General features: G+C 44.6%; 2 protein-coding genes across 2 annotated transcripts in view; both read left to right on the forward strand.

The window, feature by feature from the left end:
• Positions 1-866: 866 nt before the first annotated feature.
• On the forward strand, positions 867-14,770 carry zgc:113276 (uncharacterized protein LOC553748 homolog). Its single transcript, XM_052064083.1, has 10 exons — positions 867-963; positions 1,425-1,615; positions 1,696-1,911; positions 5,284-5,363; positions 5,430-5,641; positions 6,744-6,877; positions 7,020-7,259; positions 7,837-7,998; positions 14,429-14,518; positions 14,606-14,770. Exons 1-10 carry the CDS (start codon positions 867-869, stop codon positions 14,768-14,770), a joined length of 1,587 nt encoding a protein of 528 aa, XP_051920043.1.
• A 1,324-nt stretch (positions 14,771-16,094) lies between these two features.
• The window catches only part of pir (pirin), an 11,722-nt gene continuing 7,186 nt past the window's right edge, over positions 16,095-20,630 (forward strand). The window contains exons 1-3 of the mRNA XM_052063337.1: positions 16,095-16,221; positions 16,946-17,042; positions 17,139-17,231. Of these exons, the coding sequence (XP_051919297.1) occupies positions 16,956-17,042; positions 17,139-17,231 (180 nt within the window). The 5' untranslated portion in view covers positions 16,095-16,221; positions 16,946-16,955. The remainder of the gene's footprint in view (positions 16,222-16,945; positions 17,043-17,138; positions 17,232-20,630) is intronic.

The following is a 20,630-nucleotide window of genomic DNA, read 5'->3' on the forward strand; positions in this document are numbered from 1 at the left end:
TTCAGGATGTACTGCTGATTAAAAGTGACTCATTTTATTACTTGAGAGTATCTTTGATCTTGTAGTCAGGGGTTACAAACAGAATTGTGTAAAAAGACTTGGATTTGATCCTCATGGTGCTATGAATGTTTGCAATTATGTATTTTTAAAATGCTAAACTCACAGAAATACGAAATAAGTAATTATAAGACGGTACATGTTGTGTGACCTCGCCTTATGTTATACATTTTTATTCATTATGTGTAATATCCAAATACACATAACCCACTGGCTCCAGCACCTACTGTATTTACTGTTGTTCTAGGCCTAAAATGAGCACTGTAAAATAAGTCACTTATAGCAGAAAGGCATTTGTGATAAATAATGTAAACTTATCAATTTACTTTGAGTGTTATGTGGGTGATTCCAGATTTGGACAACATTTTTCATTGTTTTTACTATGTAACCAAGTTACAAAAACTGGCATTGATCCTTGAGCAAAAACTATTACAGTGACCCTGATTTGTAGCACTGTCGCAGTACAGCATTTGCACGCAAATGCAACTTTACTTTCTTTAATTCATTGTGAATAATTGATTCAGCAATTTTTTAAATAAGTTTTTCAGGTGCCTAAGTATCTGACAGGGTTGTGTCAAAAACAACGAAAAATATTGTTTTAAAAAATGTCATGATTGATTGCTGAACTGGATTCATCAAATTATATGATCGTTTATTGCTTTTTTTCTCTTGAAGAAGATAAATAATTACTCCCAGAAAAAAAAGGTTCATTTTTCAAATCCAATTTTGGAATGCCTGGGGTATACATAGTTCTTGCATGGCTTCGATGCATAGCTTATTTAGGGGATGTCTTCCTGCATCAGATGGCGATGCTGGACGTGTTGATCATTGGGGGTGGGCCTCACGCCTTGACCCTGGCCAGCATGCTGTCACCCTCGTACCCCAAACACAATTCAAATCCAAGACGTGAGTCAAACCTTCACCCATCCCGCACTGGAACAGTGTGTGCGTGTGTGTGTGTGTGTGTGTGTGTGTGTGTGTGCATGTGTGTGTGTGCGTGTGTGTGTTTGTGTGTGTGTGTGTGTTTGCGCGCGCGTGTGTTTGTGTGTGTGTGAGCAAAACAATAGTATTTATTGGCTGTGAAAGTGTTTCAGGCGTGCATATGAGAGCTTTACAGTCATGCATGAGAGAGCGTTCTAGTGGTGAACCTGAGAGTTTCAATGTGACAGTCGCTTGTGAGCCAAAACAAATTTCAGTCCAGTGCAATGTGTGAAAGCTTTTCAGGAGTATGTATGAGTGTTCCGGTTGTTTTTAGTTTTCACTGGTGTGTTTCATGTTTCCATAGTGCATGTGACAGCATTTCAGTAGAGTATGATAGCGAACGTTTGTGTGAGCGATAACCCTGAACGACCCCTTTTATGTTTCAGCAGAGCATACAGGAGAAGGGCACTTCACCAAGTCCACACGTGCAGAAGGCGGCATTCGTCCGCCAGACATCAATCTGCAAGTGGTTGACGCCTATGGCGAGTGGATTTCTTTGTGGAAGAGTCAATTCACAGCACTAAATATCCCCCATTTGCGCTCACACACACTGGTGCACACGGACTCTGTCAACAAGGTAGAAACACACACAAACAAAATCTGATATCCAGACAAGGCGTTAATGTGCATGTATGTGATTTTTTTTGTTTTGTTCAGAAAGCACTGCAGGAGTTTGTGTTAAAGCACAATCGTTCGACTGAGCTTCATAGTCTCCCAGACCGGGTGCTCATTCTGGATGACAACGCTTTTTTCAATGACACGCGGCTCGGCAGGAAAGAGAGAAAATGTCTAAATGTCTTCTCCAATCTCAAGAATAGTTTGTCCTTCAGTCTGCCAGGAACTGACCTCAGCGTGGATTTCTTTAAAGATCAGGTTGGACTGTCTGGAATATATATAGTGTGTGTTGGTGTCTTTTCAGCATGGCGTGTTGAATTAACTTTGAATGTGACTAATTAAAAAGTTGTGTCCTGTATCCACACATGAATATATAATATAAGTTCTCAGCATAAAATCTTGCATTTTCAGGATATTTATTTATTAGTTTTGATATTTTCATGTCATGTATGTCACTTTGCATGGTGGTGGTGGACCCCAAAAAGCAGGCAGGAGAGAGGAGCAGGGTGTATTTGAAGATGTGTATTGATAAAACACAGAAAACTAAATCCTAAGCAAACAAACTCCAAAGCAGCAAACAAAAATCATGACTGAAGATAAAACAGAACAACCAAAACATGACTCAAACAGACATGACCGTAGCAAAGCAACAATGACCCGACACCGAGTGTGCGGGCAGGAGTCCTTTTATAGGCCTGATTACCTATGACCAACAGGTGTGCAGCTGCCAGGGGAGCGCTACACTGCCACCTGTTGGTCCCTAAACCGAATCGTGGCAATGTATATTTGCATTTTTATGTTTGCATTTTGGTTCCCGCTGTTGTTGTGGCTGGCCATTGTTCTCTCGTTCTTAACATGAGTCTAACCTTGCTATCCATTGACTATATTTTTGGTGTGAGTGATGTCTTCATCGACTTTTATTTTTATGAACTCGCTTTCTATGGGAACCCTTCAAAATGTAATTGCTCTGACAAATCATGACATTTGAAGGGGGAACAAATCCATCATTTGTCATTCTTCGGATATGATCACTTAAGGGTACACACACACACATATATATATATATATATATATATATATGTCCGCTTAATAGAACTCCGGTTAATAGAGTAATCCGCTTAATAGAGCAAAAGGCTCTGGAACGGATTTGCCTAATGCAATTTCCTATAAAGATACTCCGCTTAGTAGAACAGATCTCCGCTTAATAGAACAGGCCGTAAGCAATGAAAATTGTAAACTAGTGGTTTTCGAAGTGTAGCAATCGCGATACCACTATCGCGAGAAAACGCGATACCACTGCTATGCTGTTGCGCCTACGATTACGCCATACAATGTTGCGCAATGTGTAGTTCTAGCCGTATAACAGGTAGCACGCGTCACTCCACACATAGACACACGCACGTCACAATGGCTTCAACTTCATTCAAGAGACGAGGGCTATCACCTGCGGATAAGAAGGACATACTCAGACGATACGATGCATTGCCGGATTCTCAGAAGGTACGCCCGCGGTTTCCAGGACTTCCCTCTTATCCAGCGCATTGAGAGGGAAGTCAACCGCAAAATTACGGACTCCTGTTTCCAGACAAAAGTAACGAAATTTTTCTCGTGATTTGAGATGTTTGACTGAAGCAGTGTTGTTTGATTAAAGATATGGACGTCCACAGTCGAAATATCTCTTCTAACTCGTCAGCAGGGGTTTTTCTGCGTGCATAACTTGGTCGTCGACGTGTCTGATGACCATCTCCGGTTAATAGAAACTCCGCTTAGTAGAACAGAAGCGCTTCGGCCCAATGGTGTTCTATTAAGCGGAGTGCACTGTATATAAAAAAACCTCATCTCACCCCTCGGGTGGTGTCCGTCCCTCATTCAGCTCGGGTCCTCTACCAGAGGCCAGGAAGCTTGAGGGTTCTGCGCAGTATCCTTGCTGTGATCTATCTATGATCACGGTATCTGGTTGGTTCGCCATTACTATCTTGTCAGTCTGGATCTGGAAGTCCCACAGGATTTTCGCTCTGTCATTCTCCACCACCATCGGAGGTGTTTCCCATTTTGACCTTGGGGTTTCCAGTCCATACTCCGCACAGATGTTTCGGTAGACTATGCCAGCCACCTGGTTATGGCGTTCCATGTAGGCTTTCCCTGCCAGCATCTTACACCCTGCAGTTATGTGTTGGATTGTCTTAGGTGCCTCTTTGCACAACCTACACCTTGGGTCTTGTCTGCTGTGGTATATCTGGGCCTCGATGGCTCTGGTGCTCCAGGCCTGCTCCTGAGCAGCCAGGATGAGTGCCTCTGTGCTGTCCTTCAGGCCAGCCCTCTCTAGCCACTGATAGGACTTCTTGAGATCAGCCACTTCAGACTGACAAGATGGTAATGGCGAACCAACCAGATATCGTGATCATAGATAAAGGGCAGAGGAAAGCCGTTGTAGTGGATGTAGCGGTCCCAAGTGATGGAAACATCAGGAAGAAGGAACATGAGAAACTCGAGAAATCCCAAGGGCTCAGAGAGGAGCTGGAGAGAGCCTGGAAGGTAAAGGTGACAGTCGTGCCTGTGGTGGTCGGAGCACTCGGGGCAGTGACCCCCAAACTACATGAGTGGTTGCAACAGATCCCGGGAACAACATCGGACATCTCAGTCCAGAAATGTGCAGTGCTGGGAACAGCAAGGATACTGCGCAGAACCCTCAAGCTTCCTGGCCTCTGGTAGAGGACCCGAGCTGAATGAGGGACGGACACCAACAGTTATTTTGCTATTCAAACTTGTACGGCTAATAACTTTGCCAACACGCTTGAAAATGGTAACCCGCTCTCTAGGTCGCTGTTGATTTTGAGCAGACTGGATTACTTTTACCCAAGCTTGGGTTAATTATTTTTGACTTGGCCTAATGGGTTGAAGACTAAATTTGAGTGGGCCAAGGAGCTGAAGCAGTTGACCATTATGGACAGTTTTGTTGTGTAATGAAGTTGAAGTAAATTCAATGTAACGTCAGGACGAGTGTGTCAGGGAAATGTGGGCATCGGCTGTTAAAACACGCTCTGGCGACCCCTGATTGGCCAAAGTTTCTTCTCCTTCTTCTTCTTTGAAAATGTTGATCATAAAATTACCGGTATATTATTCTTAATAAAATTTTCTGTCTACTCATAACCAACCCAATTATCGGTAGCTTTAATTCGCCTGTATGGGTAGATTTTACAAGCTTGTTGGATCAAAATTTTGACCCAATATGCAAGGTCAAATCCTCAGCCCAATGTGCTGGATATAAATAAACGGGCATTGAATCGGTCGCCTTTGCACCCAGTGCTGGTTTAGGTATTTTGCCCAATTTGGCTCTTTTAATCCCGCAGTTATAATATTATATAAACATGTGCCAAATTCGGCGGCCCGATAGCCCAGTGGTTAGCACGTCAGCTTCCCAGTGCAGCGGTACCGGGTTCGATTCCAGCTCCGCCTCCTGTGTGGAGTTTGCATGTTCATGGCTTTAAGTGCTCCAACTTTCTCCAAGATTCCAAAAACATGCATCCTCCGTTCGTTAAAGACTCTAAACTGGCTGGAAAGATTGTTTTGGAATGAAGTTAGCGCTCAAGTTATGACAAGTTATTTCACCAGATGGATGTGAATCTACAGGTGGAGAGATATAACTTGAACAAAGTGCTTGTGAAGGGAACTGTTACTCGCATCACCACAGTGACTGAAGGCGAGCAAATGTGCCAAGAGGACAGCACAACACATGAAGAGGCTTTAAGACAAGGAGGTGGGAGGCGGAAGAAAAGAGTCAAATATTTCCAAGTCCAACTTGAAGATGGCGCCATGCTCAAAGCTCATCGGGTGGTTATGGCAACAGGGCCCACCCGCGCCCAGATGGCAAACATCCCGCAGTGGGTGACTGATATCGAGGAGAGCTATTCAGAAGAGCACCTGCAACACACTGTGCACCTCATGCACGCTTTATCAAGAACACAGCAAAACTCTCAAGACACTGACAGTCTCACACAAGAGGATTTTGTCCAAAAGACTAGTAAGGATAATTGCCTTTTCCCAGAATTACTCATTTATTTTGCCCAAGTATGTTACAAAACATGATAAATTAGCTTCCGCTAGTTGGAGTCACTCTAGTACTTTCACTAAAAGATAGTATAACAAAATGATTTAGATTAGAACATGATCACAAACGTACCACAAGAGAGGCATTCCCATATTTGCAAGCGGATTTTCTATATTGTACAGTGCAGCGATCCCCTGCTATTTATGGACAGAGGCAAAACAAATTAGTAAATCATTTTAATTTAACTAATAAGGTTTATGCTGTACTGTATGTTCCTATAGATATCACAAAAGGATGGCAAAGGACTACTTTTGTCCAAATGATGCTCTTCAACTCAATTCAGCAGTTGCTTGAAACTGAGATGCCACGGCAACATTGTTTTTGAAGCACAATCCCAGCTTTCGTTGACGAATGGAGGTCAGGTTGAAAAAAAAAATTGTCGGCAATTCTGAAATCGCTGAGCCACCAATTGGATTTCCCAAATGGGCAAACAAATATGCACACTAGCACTTAATACAAACAGTAGCGCTGTGTTAAACTCACCTCTTGGCATTTATGCACAGGAATAAATGCACTCCTCTGGCTAATAAAAGCTGCATTGTGAGAGAAGCAGAGACTACTCACTACAACTAGGACCGCGAACAAACAGGATATCAGGACCCCCCCCCCCCAAAAAAAAAAGAACACACCACAAATGAATGAATGGCACCCAAGAAAAACCACAACACCAATATTTCAGGCGATGGCGTCATCTTAGTACTTTTGTAGCTTAGCTATCACGCAAACAGCCGACAGACGATTATTTTTTCGTAAATAACAGCGAATATTCATTCATTCATTCATTCATTCATTTTCCGAACCGCTTGATCCTCACTAGGTGCGCGGTAGCAGAGAATAGTTTATTTTTTTTTTTTTTAAAGGTATAAATGACAACATCCGCAAATGGGAAACCCCAAATATCACTGTACTTGTTGTCCTTTTGTGGTTTGTTTGTTTTGAAGAGGCTTTCTTCTCAGAATATTGCATCCCTATATGTTTCTAGGGCCGTGTGTGGTGTGTGAGGCAGGCCAGAGAGTAATGGTCGTTGGTGGAGGTCTGACCAGCGCTCATGTCGTCTCCATCGCACTGCAGAATGGGGCCAGTCATGTGACATGGGTCATGAGAAAGCACCTCCAGGTCTATTAACATAATATTACACATTTGTAAAGGTGGCAACCGTACTCACTGAAAACTGTAGTACTTTAATAAAAAGTATGTGTACTTCCACTGCAGATATGACTCTCCTGAGCTGATATTTTTTTTAACGTGTGTCTCACAGTTGAAGCAGTTTGATGCGGGTGATGTGGAGAGCCTGGTGGGTCGTTACTCCCATGTGGAGCATGGCATCAAGATGGATGGCCAAGCCTTCCTCAGGCAGTTCTTTAATGAGAGAAGTCTTCACAAGCGACTGGCTATGATTCGTCAGGCAAGGAAAGGAGGTGCCGTCACCCCAGAGGCCTACATCCAATTACAGCCATTTATTTTGAAAGGACAGGTGGCTGTGAAGACGTATTGTCAGGTAAATTGCATGGACGTTAATACTGGTGTGAGATTGTATTGTAACTAATGGGAGAGAGCGATGAGGAGTCGCAAAGTGCGCAAACCACTGGTGGTATGTAAACTGCAAATTTTGAGAACCGCTGGGACAGAACCTACAATAGAGAGTGACAAGATCACAGGATGTTCACAGTAAGGAAAAAAGTACACAGGCACTTAAAAGAAGGGAAAATACAACAAAATTTGGGTCCCTCTTTTGGATGTACAATTTACACTCTTCTGGGAAGACATTCTGGAAGAAGGTTTTAGGCATTCTATTGTTGAAAATGTATCAGCAAGATGGAGAAGGAATGTTCACACATGACTCCTGATGCATAGTACTGTACAAAGGTGTAAAATCCAGGTCCAAAAAAAAAAAAAAAAAACCCTGCCACAGATGTTTCGTCTCTAACAAGCTCATTTACCTTCCTGTTGAGTAGAAGCACCCTTGGCTTACATCAAACTGTAGCAAAACTTTAACTTTCTGGACCTGGATTTGACACCTCTGGTACTCTATAATGCTACATTGCTCAGAAACTGAAGTGTGAATCTTTGGTCAGGTGAGGGAAGCCAACTGGTGCTATAAGAATCAGGCCTGGAGGTTGTCCCTCAGCGATGGAGACCTTTGGACAGGAGATACGATTTGGTTGGCCACTGGGTGTAAACTTGATGTCAAACAGGACCCTTTGCTTTCTGAAGTGATGAATGAATTCCCTATTCAGGTGAGGAAACCAGAGACATCATAGTTTTTTTGTTTTTCCTTTTTTTTTCCTGGGGACCCTGCCATCAGCCATTGCAGGAATCTGCATATTATTTGTCACATTTTCTGCAACACTAAGATGCCACAAGTTACCTCTAAAGCCCTGCTAATGAAAAAGAATTGGCATGAAGGAACTGTAGTGAAATGATGCATCACCACTCTTCTAACATCTTTGCATATTGAAGGAGGAGCTAATTTTAGATTGGGTTGTTCGTCTTTGCCTGAGGTGCGAAAATCAAACCATTAGTAAGATAACAATAATAAGATAATAAGATATCCTTTATTTGTCCCACACTGGGGAAATTTACAGCCTCCAGCAGCAAGAATATAGGCAGAAAGAAGAAAAAACAAACAAACACCATTCAATTAAGTGCAATATAAATACAAAATTGATACATTGCAGTGCTATTTACAGTTGTTTTTGTCACATTTCGGTTTTTCGGTCTGGCCAGCAGGTGGCAGGAGCGGTCTCTCTAGCACACCTGCTGGCAATCATTAATCTATAGAGACACTATTTAAGGACTCCTACGTTCGACACCTGTTGTGGGAGTATTGTTTTTGGCATTGCTCATCTCATTGCTCATTGACTAGTGGCTTTTGACCTCGTCGTGTTTTCGCGTGTCGTCTCGGTACCAAGTTTGTGTGTGAGTACCATTTTGTTTTTGATGATCTGGCTTTTCTTGCGTGTACAAAGTGTTACATTGTTTTTCGTTCGTAGTTTGTGGGCTTTACTTTCTTTTTCTTGCTCTTTTGTGCAAGCACCTTTTGTTAGTCGTTTTTGATTTACCTCCTGGTCCTAATTGTGGACCAGCGCTTTATGTTCTCGCTTATTTTCGGTTTGGACATTAAATTGTCTTACTTCGGAGACCTTGTTTTTGTCTACGTTTTTTGGATCCCCCTCCCTAACTCGGTTTACCCGAGTTCGTAACAGAATACTCCCACCATAATGGATCCTGTAGACATTAACAAGATCATGACCGCCTTGACCAGCCAGGGGCAATTAGTGGGCCAGCAACGACAGGAGCTCTCGGAGCTCCGGGAGGCAGTCGCCGTCCTAGCCCAGCGGCTGGAGATATTGTGTTCCCAAGGGGAACACGCGACCCCCCGAGAAACGCCACCCCCAAGGGTCCCGGCGGCTTCATCCGGGACACCCTCTTCCCCGATCATGGGGCGAGAGCCCAATCTCCCCCACCCCCCTCGCTACGGGGGAGAACAGGCTCTCTGCAAGCAATTTTTACACCAGTGCTCTCTGATATTCGACCAACAACCAGCTACGTACGAGAAAGATAGCACGAAGGTGGCGTTCATTATGAGCCTGTTGACTGGTCAGGCGGCGTCTTGGGCAGTAGAGATCAGCAATGCTCAACCCGGGCTTCGGTCTTCCTACCCAGAGTTTGTCGCCGAGTTCCGGCGCGTATTTCAACATCCGGTTATGGGAAGGGAGGCCGAAGGTCGGCTATTAGCTATTCGGCAAGGACGACAATCCGTTGCCGAATACTCCATCTCTTTTCGCATTTTGGCCGCCCGTAGCGGTTACGGGGACCGCGCCCTGTGTGGTTTGTTTCGCCGCGGGTTAAGTGCGGCGTTAAAGGACGAGCTGGCAACCCGCGACGATAGCCGCAACTTGGAGGAGCTCATCGATTTGGCCCTCATTGTGGACAACCGCATGCGGGAGCGTGAGAGGGAACGTACGGAAGAGCGAGGAACTACCCGTGTCCCACCCCGACGTATGGGTCGTCGGCCGGCTGAGCACGAGTCCTGGCGACCACCCGGACCCGAGCGTCATTCGTGTTCCGATCCAGCCGACGCAGAGGAGGAGCCCATGCAGCTGGGAGGCGGACGCCTGGGACCAGCGGAGAGAGAGCGTCGGATTCGGGATCGAGCCTGCTTCTACTGCGGCCAATCTGGACACCGGGCTTCCAACTGTTCCTTGACACCGTCCCGCCCGTCCGGGCGCCCCGAAAACTGTGAGTTTGTGCCCGATACTGCGCCACGTGAGTCGAGACGGGAGGAGGTCCATCCGGGACATCCACCAAGACTCGAGTTGGACGGAACTCTTTATGGTCCGTTACGGGTCATTTCTGTTCGGGCTTTGGTGGACTCTGCGGCGGACAATTGTTTTGTAGACCCCAGCCTAGCTAAGGAACTGGTTGCCAGGTTGAGGTCCTAAGAGAGACAAAGCGGGTTCACGATCTTGACGGGCGACTCCTGGCGGAAGTGAAAGAGATCACAGCGCCGGTGAAACTAAAATTATCAGGCAATCACATTGAATACCGTAGATTCTATCTCATGCGGTCTCGATCGGTACCGTTAGTGTTGGGGTTGCCGTGGCTGCGCGAACACAACCCTGTCATTTCCTGGGAACGTCCGGCAATCGAGTTGGAGCGCATTTTGCTATACTCACTGTTTGCGCTCGGCGGCAGAAAAGAGAGGGCCGACCCGTAACGAGCCACCAGAAATTATTTGTTTGGACAAAGTTCCGCGTATTTACCATGACATGCGCCCAGTGTTTAGTAAAGACCGTGCCCAGTCATTGCCGCCTCACCGGCCGTACGACTGCGCCATCGACCTGATAGATAACGCCCCACTCCCGAATTCCCGTTTATATCAGGTCTCTCAGCCGGAACAAGAGGCGCTGAGAGAATATATTGATAGTTCACTCGCGGCTGGCCTCATTCGGCCGTCTAAATCCCCACTGGGGGCCGGATTCTTCTTTATTGAGAAGAAAGACAAGACATTACGCCCGTGTGTTGATTATCGGGGCCTGAACGAAATCACCATCAAGAACAAATACCCACTTCCGTTATTAGATTCAGCGTTCGCCCCCCTCCAATCCGCCACTATATTCTCCAAACTCGATTTACGAAGCGCTTACCATCTGGTCCGTATTCGTGAGGGGGACGAATGGAAAACAGCATTCAAGACCCCATTAGGGCACTTCGAATACCTGGTCATGCCATTTGGGCTAACGAACGCGCCCGCGGTATTTCAGTGTCTCATTAATGACGTATTAAGAGATTTTCTGAACCTGTTTTGTTTTGTTTATTTAGATGACATCTTAATTTTTTCTCGGACTCTAGCAGAACATCAACACCATGTCAGGCTGGTTTTGCAGCGTCTACTAGAAAACCGGTTATTCGTAAAAGCAGAAAAGTGCGAGTTTCACGTTGAGTCCATCTCTTTTCTGGGTTTTATTATCGAGAAGGGTCAGCTGAGAGCTGACGAAGCCAAAGTTAAGGCCGTAGTAGACTGGCCCACTCCGACCAATAGAAAGCAGTTGCAACGTTTCCTAGGTTTCGCTAATTTTTACCGTCGCTTCATTCGCAACTACAGCCAGAAAGCCCTGCCTCTGACCCGGTTAACCTCTGTCAAGATCCCCTTTAGGTGGGACACTGATGCTGACCACGCGTTCGCCGAATTAAAGAAAGCCTTCATGAACCCTCCAGTATTACAGCATCCTAACCCCTCCTATCCGTTCGTCGTTGAGGTGGACGCGTCGGAATCCGGCGTGGGGGCCGTCTTATCGCAGCGATCCCCAGTCAACCAAAGACTTCTCCCCTGCGCCTTCTTCTCTCGTCGCCTCAGCCCAGCAGAAGCCAACTACGACGTGGGGAACCGCGAACTGCTAGCCGTCGTTTTGGCATTACAAGAATGGCGACATTGGCTCGAAGGTACTGAAGAGCCATTCACGGTGTACACTGATCACAAGAATCTTGCCTACATCCGGTCAGCCAAGAGACTAAACTCCCGCCAAGCACGGTGGGCGCTTCTCCTCACTCGCTTCAACTTCACGCTCACCTACTGCCCGGGCTCAAAGAACATTAAACCGGATGCCCTCTCCCGCATCCATGACCCTGCGGAGAGGGACAACGAACCCCAAAGCATTGTTCCGGACCATTGTATAGTGGGGGCACTGAGGTGGGCCGTCGAATGTAAGGTCAAGGAGGCCCAGAACGGAGTTCAAGTCCCGGCTGGTTGTCCGACCGGGAGACTGTTTGTGCCCCCACCTCTGCGCGCAGAGGTGTTACAGTGGTGGCACTTCTAAGGTGGCATGCCATCCAGGGGTGAACCGGACCTTGGACCTCGTGTCGCAGCGGTTTTGGTGGCCGGAGCTACGCAAGGATACCCAGGACTATATCAAGGCCTGTTCCACCTGCGCATGCAGTAAGGCGTCCCACCAACTGCCGGCTGGTTTGCTGCAACCGCTGCCTACCCCTTCTCGACCATGGTCCCACATTTCCCTGGATTTTGTCACCGGCCTGCCTCCTTCCCGGGGAAAATCCGTCATACTCACCATAGTTGACCGCTTCTCTAAATCTGCCCATTTTGTTGCGTTGTCCAAACTGCCCTCTGCTCAGGAAACCGCCGACCTCCTAGTGAGACACGTCTTCCGTCTTCATGGAATTCCGGTGGACATTGTGTCAGACCGGGGCCCTCAATTCATCTCCAGGGTATGGAAACGTTTCTGCCAGGCCATGGGGGCCACGGCGAGTCTGTCTTCCGGATACCACCCACAGTCCAATGGTCAAACGGAGCGCATGAACCAAGATTTGGAGGCAGCTCTGCGCTGCGTTTGCCTCGATCGCCCCTCCTTGTGGTCGTTCCACCTGCCTTGGGTGGAATACGCCCACAACACCCTCGTCTCATCAGCGACCGGTCGGTCTCCTTTCATGGCAGCATATGGTTATCAACCTCCTCTGATTCCTTCTCAGGAGGGTCAGGTGGAACTCCCTTCCATACAGCTGCATCTACGACGGGCCCATCGCGTATGGAAGGAGACCAGAGCAGCACTGTCACGCACGGCTCAGCGGAACCGGCAGATCGCTGACCGTCGCCCAGCACCCAGCTATCAGGTGGGACAGAAGGTGTGGCTGGCAACTAAGGATCTACGACTCGCAGGTAGATCTCGCAAGTTGGGGCCACGCTTCACTGGACCGTTCGAGGTGGAATCGGTCCTCAGCCCCGTCTCCGTCAAGCTCCGACTGCCGCCCACCATGAACCCCGTGTTCCATGTTTCCCTGTTGAAGCCGGTGGCCACCAGTCCCCTGGCTCCTCCGCCCACGCCGCCGCCTCCTCCACAAATCGTTGACGGTGAACCAGTGTACACCGTGCGCGAAATCTTGGACTCTCGGCGCAGGGGTAGGGGTTTTCAGTATTTGGTTGACTGGGAAGGCTACGGCCCAGAGGATCGGCAGTGGGTCCCCGGCTCCTGGATCTTAGACCCGTCCCTGCTTCGGGCATTCCATGGAGCGCACCCGTCGAATCCGGGTGGTCCGCCAGGAGGCGTCCGTTGAGGGGGGGGGGGGGGGGGGGTACTGTCACATTTCGGTTTTTCGGTCTGTCCAGCAGGTGGCAGGAGCGGTCTCTCTAGCACACCTGCTGGCAATCATTAATCTATAGAGACACTATTTAAGGACTCCTACGTTCGACACCTGTTGTGGGAGTATTGTTTTTGGCATTGCTTATCTCATTGCTCATTGACTAGTGGCTTTTGACCTCGTCGTGTTTTCGCGTGTCGTCTCGGTACCAAGTTTGTGTGTGAGTACCATTTTGTTTTGATGATCTGGCTTTTCTTGCGTGTACAAAGTGTTACATTGTTTTTCGTTCGTAGTTTGTGGGCTTTACTTTCTTTTTCTTGCTCTTTTGTGCAAGCACCTTTTTGTTAGTCGTTTTTGATTTACCTCCTGGTCCTAATTGTGGACCAGCGCTTTATGTTCTCGCTTATTTTCGGTTTGGACATTAAATTGTCTTACTTCGGAGACCTTGTTTTTGTCTACGTTTTTTGGATCCCCCTCCCTAACTCGGTTTACCCGAGTTCGTAACAGTTTTCACATCAATTAATTATTATTAATATTACTGTTGCTATTTTTATTCAGCAGCCTGACAGCAGTCGGTAGGAACGAGCGTCGGTATCTCTCCTTCTTGCAGCGCGGGTATAAGTCATTATATTTCAGGATTATGTCCGTTTTGAAATGATAAACTGACATGGGATCGTAGTTTGTGGTATTTTACTGTTTAGGTTAAGCTATTGATATGGGCAATGATATATGTTTTTAACGGGTGTCAATTAATAGTGATTTTTCCTAGCAAGGATGCCTTTCCAAACATGACACTAATAATAACTTAGTTTACAGAACTATCCTAAAGCTAGTAATTGACGCCTACCCAAAAAAGATTTGTAATTACCTGTAGATGCCGCCAGAAGACGCTAAAGCAGTTTTTTTTAATATTCAACATTGCTTTGTCCTGAGCACAAAACAGTAAATATGCAGTTTCTTCAATAAATTACCGTGTGTGGGTCCCCCTCAAATATCTGTGACTAGACAAATTTGCAAATGCCAAACTACTGCAAAAAAACAAAACAAAACAACTGTACATGTGTTCCCATAAAGGTACTTGATGGCTGGCCATGCATATCAGAGAGTTTACAGTGGACAGAGGGATGCCCTCTATACTTGATGGGGCAGTACACTGCTCTTCAGGTAATCTTTTAGAATGTTCAGCAATACCTTAATTGCTTTACAGATCGCATAGAATCCATGTGCATTGTTCCACTTGCCCACCGACAGATTGGACCTCATGCAGTAAACCTGGCAGGTGGACAGGCAGCCAGTATGAGAATTGCCAAGCACATCCTGCACCATCACAACAACTTGGAGGTGACTGAGCCGGGAGCCGGAAGATCTAAAACTGAAGAATATATTCAGCAAATGCAAGGACTTTTATGGCTCTAACTACGACATGGGTGCAAGCATGTTCCTCAAGGGACCCATAAGGTAGTGATTCACATCGGTGACCTTTTGCAGAGCTTTCACAGTCAGCCTTACATTACCGATGTACCATGACATACAACCTATTTTGCCATTTATGTGTGTTTTTTTTTAAACTTCTCATTATCTATGCTTATATCAGTAAAATTTAACCTGAAGCAGCCTCATTGTGCATGCGCTTTTTAACACATGCATAAACTTTTTAACACATTTGCAAAAGAATGACATTTCAAGATATCCATACGATTTTGGGTCACATTCAGAAAAGGCATACATCTCTGGGCAATGTAATGTAATTGATTTTTTTTTCATTGCTTTCAAATGTGAGTGTCACTTCTCAGTCCATGTTGTTGGTGTGGTCCTTTGCTGTCTTTTATGTAACTGAAGCATGAAAAGCAGTTTTTCCAATTCATGGTGTGATGAAAATCTGAATTGTCACCCAACTTTGTTGCACATGACAGAAATATGCAATGCAAATGCTTACAGTATACACAACACAGAGGTTACAAATACTCATTCGAACACGTGATTTTTCACTGTTCAATTAGATAGACCTAATGTGTCAAATGTTATGTCACAGGCAACCTTGTAATTATGGTTCCCCCTGGCAGCAGGTGGGGTACACCCTGAATTGGTTGATTGCAGTGGGACACATGAACAAACAACCATTTGCGCTCACACTCACATCGGGACAATTAGTATTCCATTGAGCTGCAACGCATGTTTTTAGAATGTGCGAAGAAACCAGAGTACCCGGAGAAAACTCACGCAGGCACGGAGAGAACATGGAAACCCCACACAGCAATGCCGGGGCCGAAATCAAACCCTGTGTCTCTGCACTGTGAGGCGTACGTGCTAACCAGTTGCCCACTCATAATAATAATAAAGACAATTTTTTATATAAACTATTTTGCTTGCGGTATTGTTTTGTACCTGAACAATACATTTTAAATGTGCACTTATGTGCTTTTCAGTCTGTATTTTTTTCTACTTTTCAGGAGAACTCATTCAGCTAATTCTAGAACCCCTTAAAAAAATAAGTATCTGGGGTTGAACGTGTGGAGTGTGAAAAGACAAATGTGTATTTGGGAGTGAATGAGTTTTAATGAAAGAAGCACTTCTAGTTTTGTTTTTTTAAGCATCTGTACTTGTATTTAACTACAAAGTGTGAATACTTCTGCAGAAGAGTATTATGGAAAAGATATTAGAAGTATTTGCCATGGTTATACGATTTACACGTACTGTGCTGGATGATTATATTTCTGTTTATGTTTACATCCTGCGGGATTAAATTCTTTCGGCAAGAAATCGCTGCGTCACCGTAATTATTAGCCACGCCCACCGAATGACTTCCGTGTTTTGGGAGTGCAAATAAACAGAAAATAACGTAGACACTTGGATTCACTATCTTGAAGGTTAGTGTGTGAATTAAATTATATCCGCACAATTAAATATTGCTTGCTCACGTCTAGAAATATATAGAATCTGCTTCAAACAAATTTCGGGATGCGACTTTCCTCTTCATTTTCAAACACGTCGTACATGGGAAACGCAGTTTAAAATATTTCGTGAAGACAGTTGTAATCTGTTCTTGTTTTTGCTTTAAATCACATGCATGAATCGATTTCGCGTGTTGAGCATTCACAAACACCATAATGATTTTAAAATACAGCATGGCGATGGCGTAACTGGAACGCAATTTAGTGATCAGCTGACTCCGGCTGAACTGATTAATTAAAAAATATATGTTTATTCTAAACCTACCGCTGGTTAGTCTTCATTGTACTGTATTATTGTGATCTACATTTTACTCCTAGATACCAATACATTTCGTGAGATGGGAACAGGTAGCCGTTGTCAGGGTTGAAGTCAGGGTTTTAATTTAATTTGGTGACAAATTCAGTGCAAAAGAAACAGTAGAGGGGGGCCAAGCTTCGAACTCGTACCATTATTTTCAAACCCCCAATTATTCACATTTATAATAACGTTACTGTTATCGGGAAATTTACAATGTAAATTTTGAATATAGCAGTCATGGTTTTACATATTATTATTGTTGTTATTCTTCTTCATATGATTAGTATTATGATTATAATTATGAGTGATAATGATAATAGTAATACTACTATTATTATACAGCACAATAAACATGAGAAAAGTGGAGAAAACTGTACTGAGTGTCGAACAGACTGAGGGAGTTGGCGCTCGTGTTCGCAGAAGCATTGGTAGAAAAGAGGTACGTATGATAAATATGTTTTGAGTTTCACTACTTTCTGAATACATCAACTTTCATTCTATTAGGCATGACCTTATTCCCAAATGTCTCTCCCAGTTGGAGAACCTGGATCCTTTTCTAATGCTGGATGAGTTTCGTGTCTGCAAGCCTGCAGGTTTTCCAGACCACCCTCACAGAGGTTTTGAAACGGTATAGACTTTTGAAAATATTTGCTATAATCATTGAGCCACATTACGACAGATGTGATTATAAACTATAGTCATCCTGTATTTAAATACTTTTAAAAACATATTCAGTGTATTTTAAAATTAACTCTGAGTTTAAATACACGTTCCAGCGAGACTCATCAGGAATTGGTCCGTTCCTGGCTCCTCTGTTTACATGCTAGCACCACTCGCTAGAAATTTCATTGAGGAAGGAGGTACCAATTTAATGGAGATTGGTACTAAGGATGACGTCACATCATTCACGCGTATCACAAATGCACAATCTCCATGGCATAATTATTCCTTTCACCACTTTATGGTTCATCTTTAAAGTGGATTAAATTAAAGTCAATTTTCAAAACTGTTAGATGTGTCAATCACTGCTTTGCAGTTGTAAAGACGAGCACAAGTGGTCTGTCCCGAGCCAGCCTCCCCCATCCCCTGCTCCTTCAATACACCCATTGCATATTTGGAATGACTTGAAAATATGTAAAAATAAATCTACAATTTGTATATTGCTTATGCATTATGTTGAATGCGAACAACTGTGCAGAACCATGAAAACTTTTTTATTTTCTTTATGTGGCCAAATGCATTTGAGAAAATAGTAGCTTAATTACGGCAAAATTAGAAACAGGCAGTTGGTTCAGTGTAGTACAAGAAACCACGAGTCAGTGTAATCATGTCTGCCGCAAATCGAACAGACACTGATCAAAATATGTATATTCAAACTAATTAATCAACAAATGACCATTCAGTCTATGATGATAAATGATATGTCCCTTCTCCAGTTCTGGATGTGGCACACCCCAAAGCCATTTACGATCATCTTTCAATCTGTTGGCCTCGAACTCTGCCATGATTTCGTAGCCATTACAGAATATTGTCGAAATGGTTGAGTTTGCCAATTCATAGTCTCGGGCGAGCTTCGTCTGGGAGACACACTTTCCCTTTTGAAAGTGAGAAACAATTTCAGCCAGTCACAGCCATAAACCCACTCATCGCTGCTATTATAAGCTTTTCTCTTCAGTTCTGCCTTATTTCACGGCCAAGATACCCAGGAGATTTCTAAGGTTATAGTTGTTGCAGCTCAACTTTACACCCTTTCCGCTTCCTTTGACACTGTGAACCACCATTTTCTTTTGCATCGGCCCCCGTCCTTTGTGAGAATCTCTGGAACCATCTCCAAATGATTTCAGTTTTAGCTCACAGGTAGAGCTGAGTGTCTATCCCAGGGGAACTCAAGATGCTTACCCTACACTGCCGCATGGGTGGGGTGCCACAGGGTTCATTTTTCGGGCCAGTCCTTTTTACCAATTACAGTACAGGCTTCCCCTGGGTCAGCTCATCAGCAGGCATGGTGTTTACTATCACTGTTGTGTTGATGACACCCTCATCTTATCGCTTATCACCCTCAGCCACAACAACTGCTTTCAGTTCTGGCCTGGAGGAGATGAAGCCATGGCTGACATCCAAGTTAAAGAGCGCCAAAGTCAGTCATTCCCCATTACAAACATCACTATCTCTGGCCGCAACATTCTCTTCTCCCCCACTGCCACAAATCTATGTGTCAGGTTTGATTCTCATCTTTCCTTTGACACCCACATCCGCCATCTCACCTGAGTTTCCTTCCTTCTTCTCAACACTGCCAAACTCCACCCTTTCTTCTCTTTGTCTTATGCTAATAAACTGGTCCATGACTTCATCTCATCCAGACTGAACTACTGCATCTCACTTCCTGTCTGGGTCTCAAACTCCAGCGCATACAAAACTACGCTGCCAGGATCCTGACTCATAAATACAACCAGTTTACGCCTATTCCAGACTCTCCACTGGCTACCTGCTTTCTCCCAATTCCACTAGAAACTCTACCTTCCTACCCACAAGTGTGTTCATGGAAATGCCCTCTTATACCTGAGCAAGCTTTTCAGCCCACGTCACTCTACAAGGAGCCTCCGGTCTAAGGACTAAGGTCATCATGATGGGAGAGAAGGCCTTCCAAATCTGTGGCACGATGACTCTGGAATGCACTCCCTGAGTGCCTGAGGACTCCTCAAACTTTGACGATCTTCAAAAGGAAGCTAAAAACCTTTCCATTCATTTTAGATGTTAGACCTCAACTTTTTTCCTGACTCCAAGTGTGCTTTTATTTTCACCAGTTATCAGCTGTAGCCTTTTCTGTTTTTTACTTTGTCTTTAAATTCTCTGTAGCATTTTGTAATGTCAAGTACATTGCAAATCAAATTGATTGTTATTAATTATTATTATTAATTCTAAGCCTTATGGGCTGGACATTAATCACCGTGGCAATGGTTAGTGAGCATGCAAGGGGGTTCACTAGATCTACAAACACAAACTTAAAACAGCTTTATAGCAAACGTTCCAGATTAATCTCCCAGTGTGGGTGTTTTGGGCTGTATTCCCAGCATGCCTTTCTGCAGGTGTGTTTGCTCACATGCTCGTGACTTTGGAGAAGATACAGCTGTGCTGAAAGATCACAGGAGGCTCCCAGTAGGAAGCCGAGCTTTCAGATGTTCCCCATTAAATTCTTTCCCTATTGAATTCCCGACCCCGAGCTCAGCTCTTCTCTTGGCCACTGGAGCAGCCAAAAAGAACACACACACACACACGCACACACACATACAAAACACATGCGGCACGATCTGCATGAACAAGACCTAAAACATGGCACTTCACCTAATGTGATTCTCTCCAACAAAGGTTCAGTTTGTTGGCTTGTTCATTTGGATATTAAAAAGTAATATTATTATTATATATATATTTTTAAAATGCTTCTATGTATATTCAATGTCAGAACAAAGCTCAGAAAAACACCATTTGCCACCCAGATTTGATGTTTACATTGTGTGACTGGTTGAACCTACAAGTGTTTAAACTGTAATTCTCTTTTGATTTGTGTGTCAGTGATGTGATATACATTTTAAAATGGGAGTTAGAAACAACAAGAAGCAAACACGCTTTGGCACTTATGTGCAGAATTATGCGAGAAAGAGTGTGAACAGGTCATAACGAATACTTAAAAATAGCATTTTAATAAAATTAGGTGTGTTCTAATCGTTTTCATTTTATTGTCGTTGGAAAGAGAAAGCGCTCAGATCAGATCCTGCCTTTTTCACGAAACTGGACCACTGCTCTTATCCCATCACTGCTGTGATTGCAGCACCAGCAGTGACGAGGGACACTTCAAGTTGTTTCCCAGAGAGCAAATTCAAGAACCTCCTTTTCCGATATTTTGACTGCCTCTCCATCGCCATCGATCAAGCTCACTGAGAAAGCCGCCTTTTGTGCTTATGTTCGATGTTATGACATTTTGTTTCCTTGAAACTAGCCCTCAGGATAAAGAGGAAACTTCCTTTAATCT

Source organism: Hippocampus zosterae, chromosome 4 (genome assembly GCF_025434085.1).
Source record: "Hippocampus zosterae strain Florida chromosome 4, ASM2543408v3, whole genome shotgun sequence".
Taxonomy (NCBI): domain Eukaryota; kingdom Metazoa; phylum Chordata; class Actinopteri; order Syngnathiformes; family Syngnathidae; genus Hippocampus; species Hippocampus zosterae.

Bases quoted from the DNA above. Each gene is read 5' to 3' on its own strand.
- zgc:113276 (XM_052064083.1), top strand. From the start codon at position 867: ATGCTGGACGTGTTGATCATTGGGGGTGGGCCTCACGCCTTGACCCTG. The intron at 964-1,424 runs GTGAGTCAAACC...TTTATGTTTCAG, and splicing joins ACACAATTCAAATCCAAGAC to CAGAGCATACAGGAGAAGGG. The intron at 5,364-5,429 runs GTGCCAAGAGGA...GCGGAAGAAAAG, and splicing joins GTGACTGAAGGCGAGCAAAT to AGTCAAATATTTCCAAGTCC.